At 51.8% G+C, this 12,166-nt stretch overlaps 1 protein-coding gene across 3 annotated transcripts in view; it reads left to right on the top strand.

Annotated features, from left to right (window-relative positions):
- The window catches only part of ELF5 (E74 like ETS transcription factor 5), a 42,343-nt gene that overhangs the window by 26,604 nt on the left and 3,573 nt on the right, over positions 1-12,166 (top strand). For all 3 annotated transcript variants that reach the window (XM_044260940.1, XM_044260937.1, XM_044260938.1), the window contains exons 3-4: positions 1,711-1,944; positions 4,933-4,983. In XM_044260940.1, coding sequence (XP_044116875.1) covers positions 1,711-1,944; positions 4,933-4,983 — 285 coding nt within the window. The remainder of the gene's footprint in view (positions 1-1,710; positions 1,945-4,932; positions 4,984-12,166) is intronic.

The raw sequence follows: 12,166 nt of genomic DNA, 5'->3' as shown, positions 1-12,166 counted from the left end.
GAGAACATCTCTCTTCCCTGGGACTGGAAGTGCCACAGACTTACTGGGGACAGTGGCAGTACGTGCAACATCATGGGAGAATCAGAATAGCCTGGCTGATATTTGCTGTGGTGTCTAGCTCATGAGTGACCTTTTCTGTCGTTCACATAGCCTGAGCCACACTCTCCTCTCCACCATTCTCCTCAGGCCTTCTCACTCTCTCTAGTTCTCTGTCTGCCCCTGCCTCTCCATGTTTTATCTCTTCTCTGCCCTGATGCTCTGAGGACCAGTAGGACAGAATGGGAAGAGCAATGGCTTTCAAGTTCTGACTAGGATTTAAATCCCAGCTCTGCCACACACTAGCCCACTAGCCTCTGTGGGCTTTAGGGCAAGTCCTCTGTGACCCTCAGGTTCATAATCTGTTATCCTCCAGGGGACAAGGACCAAACTTCTTACCATGAATCTTTAGCTCACAATTTGTTGCTTCACACGTAACAGGTGTTCAGTGACAATCTTAGTAATAGCATTAGAATATTCCATGCTCTGTTCTAAATACTTCTGCATATAGTAGCTCATTTAATCCACAGAACAACTCTATGACATAGGTGCTATCATTACCCCATCTTGCCAATGAAGAGACTAAAGCTCATTTATTGAATGAACGAATGAATGAATAAATTAATGAGCACCATGGCAGCCACAAGACTTGTGTGTCAAAGGGCCTAACCAAGTGCCTGGTATCTCACTTCCTCCACACCCCTTGTATGCCACCCTTTCTGTTTCTCCTTGCATTGGGACAGAACCGTGGTACACCCAATCTCTGTTCCAAGCCAGGCCCATGGCCACTTCTCAGCCTCCCAGACAAAATGGTGCCCACCTCTGTCTGGGTTTGTATGGGGCTCCTTTGAAGGAGTGAAGTGTCTCAGCTTTGGGATGGAAATTCCTCAAAACATCATCAAAACCACAAAAGCAACAATAAAACCAGCTCCCTGACTTCTCTCTTCTCCACAGCTCCCTTAGCCTCTGGGCAACGTCTCACCAGCTTGAGGCCTTCGGCCCAAGAGGACCAGAGGCAGTGCACAAACCGGCAGCTAGTGTTGGCAACTGTGCCTAAGAGCCGAGGGAATCAAATCGGCTTCAAATTGTGCCTGGCACACAATAGGCATTTAGTAACTCTCAAACTGGTTGATCGTTTTCTGGGCACTACACAGCCTACACACGTCCACTCCAAACTATGTAACAGCCCTGTGAGTTGGGCGTATTATACCCATTGCACAGATGAGGAAACTGAGGCTTAACTGTCTATGGCCTTGCCAGATCAAAAGCAGCCCAGCTTGGGTTGGAACCCAGGCTTGTCAGGCGCCAAAGACTGAGCTCTGGATACCCTTTTGTTTGAAACCCAACCACACTGAAGGGCCCCGTTCTTCCCTTTCTCCTCTAGTCCCCCTTTCCAAGTACCAAAACTAGGCCCCAGCACTCCCAAGCTATGACAGGTTTTCTCGCAGGTCCGTCTCTCTCCTGGCCCAAGGCACACGCGGAAGATCCAGACTCTTCTGGGTTTTGCAGTGGAGTAGATAAACCTGGGCCTCCGAAGAACACCCCAAAGCCAGAGGCCCTTTTAACTCACAGGCAAGGATGTGGATGGCAACCTAACAGGAGCCTCCTTCAGGGGGCCCCCTGGACACTTCCTGGGGACCGCAATCCCTCATTTGTCTCTCTCTCCTGCCATAGCCTGCGACTCCTACTGGACGTCCGTCCACCCCGAGTACTGGACCAAGCGCCATGTCTGGGAATGGCTCCAGTTCTGCTGCGACCAGTACAAGCTGGATGCCAACTGCATCTCCTTCTGCCACTTCAACGTCAGTGGCCCGCAGCTGTGCAGCATGACACAGGACGAGTTCATCGAGGCGGCCGGCGTCTGCGGGGAGTACCTCTACTTCATCCTCCAGAACATCCGCTCGCAAGGTCAGTGTCCGGGGACCGGGTCTCGGGGGTCGGGGGGGTGGGGGAGAAGGGTGGGGGTGGGGCCACGTGATCGCAGGAGGTCCTTCCCCACCTTGACACTCACACCGGGGATCTCAGGAACTGGAAAGCCCCTTAACCTCAATCCCTGGAGTGCTTGTTTGCTAGAATTAGAGACTGTAGGTCAGAGGGAGCAAGTTACAAGGAAGCAAGTTGAGTACTTTCTTAGCAAGAAAAGAAAACCTAAAAAGACATTCAGGAACCAGGCAGATACAACAAAATAATGTATTCTGTTAAGATTTGCCACCAGAAGACATGGGGGGACAGGGGGTTCCTGCTTGACTTTTCATTAGGCAGGAGGAGAAGAAAATGAACTAGACCCTTTCCCTTTCCGTTTCCAGAAGAGACCATTAATTGACATTTCATCTGCTCTTGCCTAATGGTCAAGGATCAAACGGCCAGAAGGTGGCGCCAGTGGGATTAGTTAATATTTCATCAGGCCCCGCAAGACCAGAATGTGGATGAACAGGTGTTTTCAGACTGGAAAGGTTTCTTTGAGTACATGTAATTCTGTGTCCCCATGTCACAGATAAAGGAACTAAGGCCCCAAGCGATCAGGTGACTTCAAGGTCACACAGCACACACAGCTGCTTTATGGAAAGTCAACACAAAGGAAGGGCTTTCAGTTTGGAAGGATCTGGGTTGTAACCCTGACTCCAGCTCTCTGAAGTCACAGGTCCTCTGTCTCGTCTGGACAGTGGGATAATAACACACACCTTCACAGGTGACAGGACTCTGTCAAACAGGACCCGAAGCAGCACATAAAGATGCAAATGTAGTAAATGGCAGCTGTTTTTGTCATTATGAATATAACCAAGGGGAAAGATATTTTAAAAAATAAAGGAAACACATCTCAGTTCAATTTTAAGAAAGACTTTTCTAAAAGTTAGCCTCTTTTTTTTTTTGAAAGATTGCTTCAGGAAGATACTAAAGATAAGAAGCTCCCCATCACTAGAGATAATCAAGCAGACTAATAGCCCCCTGATTGATGGCATGCTGAGGCAGGGATTCCTGTTTGGCCAGAAAACCACAGAGGATCTTCCAACTCTAAAATTCTTTGCTTTCCCTTTGCTCTCCCCCATCATGGGTGCCCAAGGGCAGGAAAGCTATAGATGTTGGCCCTGGGCCACTTCTCAGCTTCTGACCTGGAAACCATGACCCACCAGGGGTGAGGAAGGGACCAACAGACCTGCTGTCCGTCGTTGTCCAGTCTTGGCTTTGTTACAACCAGTGACAGCGCCCTGCCAAGAGCAGTGGCCCAGAGCATAGAGTGGGCCCTCCGCAAAAAGGAGAAAGTCTGAATAAATCACAGCAGCTCAGGGAGGGGCTCCACTCAGAACCTTCTGAGGGAACCGCTTTGCCGGAGAATCCCCGGGCCACAGAGAGGGACGTGTTCTATCTTGAAAGGGGATGCAGCTTGGGCATTGCCAGCCTTTGCCAAACAAGTTTGTCTCCAGACCCCTGCAGCCCCTGTGCTGGGGTCTCTCAGCCTGGGCGCCTCCCTTCCCTGACACTGTTTCATGCCCGAATTCCTGTTCTGGGCACCGTCACCTCAGGACCCACACAAAACAAGCCAGACACAATTGTTTTTCCAACAGGCCGTATGTTGCCTCTTCTTATTCTGAGGCATCCCTGGGGTCACTAGGCCAACTCCAGTGGAGGAGTTTCAGGCCAGGGTCCTTACCGTGTGGAGTAGACCTACCTACACACCACGCCGCTCCACGCTGAAATTCCTCCTTCAATGTTCCTCAAGCAGGAATGTACACTGTGTATCGCGATCATAATGCATGTGTTGAGACCAGAGTTTACAGCATCTCAGTGTTCCTGGGACACGCTGTCTCACCTGTTACCACAGACTAATTTTTATCAGTGCTTCATTCTCAAAAGCATCTGCATTTGGACAATAAACTAGATGGTAATCTGATTATTACCTAGGCCTTTTTTACTGCCTGGATTAGGACTCTGGCAGTTTGGACAGCAGAAGGAGTTACACGGGAGTCGGGCCCAGTGTGATACCTGGCTCAGGAGGCATCTCAATAGAATTCGAGGGCCCAGAAACGAGGGGACACTGGTCGCTGGAGGGTGAGGCCAGCAGGGAGGGCCGGGGGCCGTGGGTGGCTTCCACAGTGGGAGTGGAATGGGTCCCTCATCAATCAGTCCTCCAACCTGTTCTTGGGCAGCCCTCCAGGCAGAGTGCACCCAGGAGCCCTGGCTGAACGGAACCCATCAGAAAATGGCACATTTTCTGAATAAAACAGTTATATATGTATATACAGTTCCTCAGTCAGTGGAAGTTACTCCTATTGGACAACAAGCTAAAAGACGTGTCCCTTGGCCTGTGCCTCCTTGTGGTAACTTGATTTGAGACTCTTAATCCCCCCATCCAGCCCACCCCATTCTTCAGAGGAGCAAACCAAGGCCCCAACATAATCTCCCGAATTCTTATTATAGCCTCTCGGTGGGTCTTGCACACCGTTAAGCCTCCTATGTCCGTCTGCCCCTCTGACGAATAATAATGGCATTCAAACCCCCAAGGGACTGGAAGCCCCATCGCAGGCCACAGACCCTGCGAGCTGAAGCAGAAGGGGAACTCACTCAGTGGGAGTCTTGTCACATGCTGCCCGGAGACTGAGTGAGGTCACACTGCGGGCAGTGACACAGCCCACCTCAGTCAGGGCCCAGGTCCCCCTGCTGGATTGCCTGGCCCCGGGCCCGGCTCCGGGAGCCCTTTAAAAACTAGGAGATTGTCCTCTCTCAAAGGTGCCTTCAGCATGACCTAGTAAGAGCCAGGTGTTCTCGAAGGTTCTTTCTGAAATAAAACTACCCAGCAGAGGGGACAGTTAAGTGTTCCCCTTCTCCCAGGCGGCCCCTCTCTAGGCAGGGAAACCAGGATCGTCTGGTACAGTTTGTGGACTTCTTTTTCCTTCCCAGGTTACTCCTTCTTTACTGACACAGAAGAGACCAAGGCTGCCATCAAAGACTGTAAGTAACCAGCTTCACATGGCCCAAGGCGGTGGTGCCCAAGGCCGCCGGTGGGCGCATGGGCTTGACGGTTCTTTTTTGACCACAACCAAGAAGTTGATGACCTAAAACAGTCACAGACCAGGAGAAGACAGCAGGGGAAATGTGGGGGGCAGAGCGTGGGGTCTGGGTGTACAGATTCCTCGTCCTCCCCGAGACTCCGTTTCCCATCTGTAAAACGGAGCGACCCTCCCCGGTTGTGGTGAGTTAGAGAAACAGTACATAGGAAGTGTCCGTGGCCCAGACGCTCCAAGTTTGGCTCTCTGTGAACGACAGTTACCATAATGACTAACCCCAGGGGGCTCTGCCGTGGACAGTGTCTCCATCTGAGCTCACCAAGCTTTTTAATTCTAAGGTGATGGAGGCCCTCCAGTGGCCTGTGGAGTCTGAGAATTAACAATGTCGTGCTTTTGCAGATGGAGGTTTAGGCTTTCATTGTTTTAAACAGGATGATGTTGTTGCTTTTGGTTCCTGAGTGCCACATGATGGCCCTGGCCTCAGGGCCACTGGGAGATGTGGGTCCTGGGCAGGCCCCTTCCCTCTGTGGACTTCAGTCCCTTTAGCGGCAGAGGGAGGACAGAATATTGGGGTTGGGGGGGACTCCCGAGGCCTCAGAGGGGCCAACATGGAAGGATGGTTTCTTATGACTTATTTTTCCTATCCTGAGAGTCCCAAGCAATCAACTGAGGATTCAGGTTATCTGGTTAAAGCAGGTTATCTCATTCAGAGTTTTAGCACAGGAATAGTTAGGTCCATCAAGCCCACGCTGCAGACTTAGAGAGGCCCGCCGTGCCCCACAGACCCTCATGGCCCTCCCAGGAGCAGCTCTGCCTTCAACGTGTTTTCCCCACTCTCAGGCCAGAGGGCAGAGCCTCTCCTCCTGCCTGTAAACAAAGCTCCCATGAGTTTCCTGGCCCGGCCTGGAATCCCTTCCCATCCAACCACAGTGGTCTGTGGCATACAAACCCTGCTGAACCACCCAGCCCAGTCCAGGCAAAGCCCCCCAAGAAAGAAAGGAGCCCACTGAGGCCCAGGGGCCATAACTGATTCTGTCTAGGGGCTTGAGCCCAGGGCAGGCACCTGCTGTACTCCTGAGCAGCGGAGAGTTTGACCAGTGTCTCTGCCTATAAATGGGTGTCTTTTTGCCAGCCTGCCTCCCTCACAGCTTGGCAGAGATGGTGTGTCCCATAAGTTCTTTAAAAGTTGCTACCTGAGTATAGACCTAGCCCCAATTAGAGTCATGGCAATAATAATAATAATGATGATGATGGCAGCTAGCATTCACCAAGTGCTTCTAATGAGCCAGGCCCCATGCTGGAATCTTGGTAAAGTTCAGTTAAGCTTTCTCATAACCCTGTAAGATAAGACCTTGTACCACAGAGCAACTAAAGCTTAGAGATTAAAGGTGACAAGGTTAGGAAGGTGACCAATAACCCAGGTGTGGCTAAATCCGAAGCACTTAACCCCTTCTTCCCCTCATGCATCCCTGCCTTTCCCTTTTCATTCATGCAGCAAACATGTAGTATACACTTACCACAAGCCAGGCCCAGGCACCTACTATGTGCCATGGCCACACCAATGACTGCAATCTTGGTCTTTCCCTCATAAAGCAAGCAGAGAGAGAGAAAGACGTTAAACAAATAATCCCTGTCATAAGTTGGCAATGGCTAAGTATGATGATACTACAAAAGAAAAGGACAGGGTGACGTGTTGTGTGATGGGGGACAGATTACATTTCAACTGGGGACAAGGGAAGAACTCCTGGAGGAAGAGCTATTTAAATTAAGCCTAAAGGATGAGCAGAAGTTAGCCAGGAAGAGGGAAGAAAAGGGTACAGGGTATGAGCAGCAAGTGCAAAGGCCCTGAGGCAAGAATGGGTTTGGAGTCCTTGAGAAAGAATCAAAAAACTCGTACCAGGAGGCTCGATGCAGTAAACAGTAGCCACAGGCGGCCATTAAGTTTAATTAAAATTAAATAAAGTGAAAATTCAGCTGCTGAGTCACATTCCAAGTGCTCAATAGCACAGGCAGCTAGTGGCTACCATTTGGGACTGCTCAGATTTCCAGCTTCATGGTTCTCCTGGATAGCACCCTGGTAGATCATCAGCGACAACAGCAGGAGGAGGAATGGAAGCTGAGGACAAGAGCAGGGCAGGAGCAGGTCACACACAGCTTTTGAGTTTGGATTTCATTCTGAGCAGACTTGGAAGCCACTGAAACATGAAAACAATAAAACCTTATCTGTATTTTAAGAGGTTCCCTCCAGATTGCCGTATCTGGTCAGGAAGGAGCCCAGTCAGGAGGCTGCTATCCAAGAGGCAGAGTGATGGTGGAGGCCCAGACCAGGTGATGGGAAAGACAGAGAGAATTTTCCGGAGATAAAGGTGGTGATAAGACACGGGCTCTGAACTGGCATCTCTGTGGAGACAAACCCTTCATGATGGCAGCTGCCCCAGGCTCTGCCCCATGTAGGCCCTGCCAGGCTTACTAAGGAAAGGTGCCTCTTTTCTAGACCAAATTCTGGGCTAAGTGGTCCGTGAGCACACTGAAAAGCAGCACCACAGCTCTGCCAAATCGCAGCCTCCACTGCCACAGCCAGGAAACCGTGGTCTTCCCATGGGGCCCCTGAGGCCCATCTCTGGCTCCCCCATAGCTATCCCAAAGCAGAGCCCCCAACATGTGGTTTAACAAGAATGAAGACAACGGACTGACAGATTATCCAATGAGCCTGTTCTAGAAAATCCAAGATGTATGATCACGATGCCTATGGCCCGGCTGTTATTTTGTGATCTCGGTCACCCCCAACGCAGAAAGGAGATGTGCTGGCCAGAGGCCAAGGCCGGGCCAACGAGGACAGCTGACATGCTAGGGCTGCAAGCAGCGTTCCCATCAGTCTGTAGCAAAGATGAACATCTACCCTGACCGCCTATGGAGCCCTGTGCCCCGGCACCGCCGGGCGGAGGGTTTTACCTGCTCTAACTCACTGAATCCTCATTCTAACTCCTTGAGGTAGGATGCTTGCCCCTATTTACATCTGAGGAAACCAGAAGAGCGGGAACTTGCAAAGAAGTGTACAGATGAGATTCTAACTCATTTTCGCGAAGTCTGTGCTTCTATACATTGGGCCGTTCACCATATGCACACACACGCACACACATATGCACTCCCATATATACATGCACACACATATGCACTTATGCACACATATACATGCACATATGTACACACATACACATACATATGCACACACAGGTGCACATGCCTCCAAACCCTTCCCCTCATTCCACTGCCCACCTCAGCTGAGATCCAAGGCTCCAGACTCTTCTGGGTCTGGGCCCAGGTCTGCAGTGACCCAGAGAACAAGAGGATTTTTAACTCAGTACCTGCGGAAAGGACCCAGCCCCGACAAGTTCTGAAGCTATCGGGCTGGCCCAAGTGATACCCCCCAGCCACTTGCCACTTGTCTCTGCTCCCCCACTCCAGACCCTTTTCCCACCCCCACTGCTGAAATGCCAGAAAACAAGCCTGCAGGCCTCGGGTCGCCCCAGGAACCTTCTGTTCTGAGGCTTAGGTCTTCTCCTCGTGGCACGGAGCTGGGGCTCTCTAGCAGCCCTCATGGCCTGGGGGACATCAAGAGCTGGCTTTGGAAACTGCCCCTCCAGCCCCCGTCTCTGCTTCGGGACTTCAGTCAATGACCAAGAATATATCCTGTGGCCCCTTTTCAACAGTCTCCAGTCTCAAGGCACCGAACCTCTCCAAGTCGCACAGAAAGCAGAAAGCCCAGGCTACGTTGCCCCACACCAGGCACCGCCCAGCTGCAGGGACCCCTCTGACAGGAAGATAGTTCAGAGTCAGGGGGACTGTCGCCAGTGCGCAGGGGACATCTGCAGGGGAGTTCAGTGGGGTCCGCGGGCTGCCATGGAGGCTGTGACTTGGTGACCCTCTCAACCCGGCTGTGCCGGTCACGGCTACTATGCCTTTGCCCCCACGGCCGTCCCCAGGAGAGCGAGCTGGACCCGGGAGTAGCATCAAAGCCACCACTGGGAACTGGGAGCAGACAACATAGGGACATCTCTGACAAGACCCACAAGGAGAAACCCTCCACGGGCCACACAACTCCGCGTCACACTTACCTATCCCGGGCTTCGCCAGCCAAGCCAAAGATCCCTCATCCGCGGCACACGGGAGAAATCCCACACATGAAAAGGACGAGGTTTCCCTCCCTCTTCTTGCCATTTTGGCATTTGAGGGCAAGCTTTCGGTCTTCTTCGCCGCTTCAGAATTCCCCTGGGTTTATCCCGTGCCTCTGTTGGCGTTCTCTCCTCTTCGAAGACGAAGTTGAAGCAGCGCTCGGTGCGCCCTGCAGGTGGCGCCAGGCAGCACGGCACTCCGCGGACAGAAGGGCCGCCCGCTTGCTTGCTTGCTTCCGGTCACGGCCCTGCCGGCCCTGCCCACGTGCTTGCACCCCCTCCGCCCCTGCCCCAGCGCTCGCACCCCCTCCGCCCGGCGGCTCTGTCAGCTGAGTCCGCCAGGGCCTCCATTTGGGCTTTGCACATCCCCGCCTGGGCGCATGGACCTGGTGTTCCCCATCGATGCGCTTCCAGCCCATAGCCCGTGAAAGGTGCAGAGGGCACCCTGAAAGCTGAAGGCCCGCGTTCCTGTCATTGTTCGTTCCAGCGGACATGCGCCGTAGCTACTAGAGCAGAGGGCTTAAGGCCAGCGGGCCTGAGTGCAAAGTTGGGCTCTGCCCCTGGCCAGGCACGTGACCAGAACTGTGTCCTGCAAACTTCCCCGGGGCTCGCTGCTTGCCCACTCTGGTCAGGAGTCTTGTCCACTGGCTCTAATTAAGAGTGCAAGGTTGCTTACCTCCCTTCTCCTACCCCCGAGGTCTCCCTACCCTCACCCTTCTTCAGTATTCTCCACAGTTACTGCTTGTTCATTAGATGTTTGTACCCACTTGGATGTAAGTCCCTAAGAGGAGTGACTTGCTTTGGCCTGTGCCTCCCGCACCAGTGAGCACACTGTGGCTCAACGCTCATGAATGAGTAAGCGAATGAGTGCATGAGCTGCGGTGAGCCTCACTGTGCCTCCATTTACTTCTCTGTAAAATGGGCACAGAAATAGAAGTTCATCACAAGGACAGGTGAAATTGAGTGCCTGGCAATGCTAAACACTCACCAAACACAGCTAATAATTATTCACCAAGTATGCACTGAACACCTACTATGAAAGACAAGATAGAGTAGTAGTTCTGAGAACAGACGTACTCTGGTTCAAGCCCTGCCTCCACGACTCTGGATAAAATTCTTAGACTCTCTGGGCTTCAATTTCCTCCTCCATAAAATAGAAGTAGTCCTAGTCCCATATAGGGTGGCTGCAGGGACTGAAACAGATAATGTATGTGAAGCACTTAACAGGCACGTGGCATTTAGAAAGTGCTCTATAGTAGAGACGAGACGAGGTCTGTCCTTACAGTGGCGTGGACTAGTGCTGTGATACTAAGGAACACACCAGTGTGTGGAACAGAGAGGGGATCTAACCCAGATGGAAAGTTCAGAGAAGACTTTCTGAAAAGGTCTGGAGAGTACAAGTCAGCTCAGTGGAACTAGGGAGCAGGGAGCCATGCAAAGGCCCTGAGGCAGGAGAAAGCCAAGCAGCACTGGGACCCTCTAAACCAACAGAAGGGAAGAAGTTGGGCAGCAGCAGCAGAGAAGGGGAGCAGTCTGTAAAAGTCCTAACAAGTATGGCGGCCTTTATCTGGGAGACAATGGGGAAGTAACCGCAGGACGGTAAGCCAGGGAATGACATGAGCCAGTGGCACTGAGATTGCCCTGGGCAGCAGTGTGGTACGCGAGACACCATTCCTTTCCTTGACAACATACTTATTCTTTCATCCAGATTATGACATAATATACCTACTAGACTTTACCATGTATATGGTTGCTATAGACTAGCAGCTGGTCTAGTGGCTGCCCAGGACGTTACTGAGCACCTACTATGTGCTGTGCTCAGGGCTACATGTTTGGGGGATACCTCTGGAAACATCAATCCCTGACTTCTGATGGGAACAGAGAGTGAACTAAATAAATAAATACACAATATCCTATGTTCGATGATGATAAGTATTGTGGCCAAAAAAATAATAAGGGAAGTAGACACAGAATGCTGGGTAGGAGTAAGTGTGTGTGATTCCACTGAGAAGGTGACTTAGAGTGAAGATTGAGAGGAGGGCCCAACCCATGGATATCCAAAGAAAGGGGACTTAGGGCGGAGGGAGGGCACGTGCAAAGACCCTGGGGTAGAAGGTGAGGGGAAGTCTCAGAAAGAGGCAGGAGGTCAGTATAGCCAGAGCAAAGTGAGCCAGGGGAGCGGCAAGGCTGGGGAGATTGGGCACTACCTCTTTTTTTTTTTTTGGATATCATACACTCCTTTGAAATAACGCTGTGCACATGTCTCAGATTGTTACTTAGACTGAGTTCTGTATTGAGTTGATGCCTTGCTTCCTGCTATTCCTAAGCTGTGGTCTCTTTGCTTTTACTCGTGTCCCTTCTAGTGTGTTCCCACTTAAAATGTGTATCTTGTCAAACTCCCAAGTCTTCACTTTATTCTTTGAACAAAATCCCAAGTGCTTACTGTGGGCTGGCAAGGAAGGCCCTGTGGGCTCTGTGGACAGCTGGCTTCCCCAGCACCATCATCTAACCACCCCCCGCACCCCTGGGAACACCACATGCCTCACTGGTTCTCTGTGCTGCTCCTTCCCTCTGGATGCCTCTCCCGCCCTCTCACATCAGCGTAGATGCCTCCTGCACACGAGGCCCTCCTTGGCCACTCTAAGCGGGCAGCCCCCACCAACCCTTCATTCTCTACCCCATGTCTTGCTGCTTTCATAACACTCACTATGGGTGACTTGATTGACTTGTATTGTACCTTGCCCCTGAGTCCTTGAATTCCAAGTGCATGGGGACCAGAACTGTCTCGTTCTTGCTTGTTCCCAGCACAGAGCCCAGAACCTGGCACCAGGCAGGTCCCTGGTATTTGAATGCAAATGCCGCCCCTTTCAAAGGCAAACCCCTCCGACCTCCTAATGACCCCCAAAGTGCCTCCTGTGGGATCTCCTACCACAAAGGTGTCCAGTTCATAGCTGC

Source organism: Neovison vison, chromosome 7 (assembly GCF_020171115.1).
Source record: "Neovison vison isolate M4711 chromosome 7, ASM_NN_V1, whole genome shotgun sequence".
NCBI classification, from domain to species: Eukaryota; Metazoa; Chordata; class Mammalia; order Carnivora; family Mustelidae; genus Neogale; species Neogale vison.
This window is presented reverse-complemented; position numbering and strand designations above follow the sequence as displayed.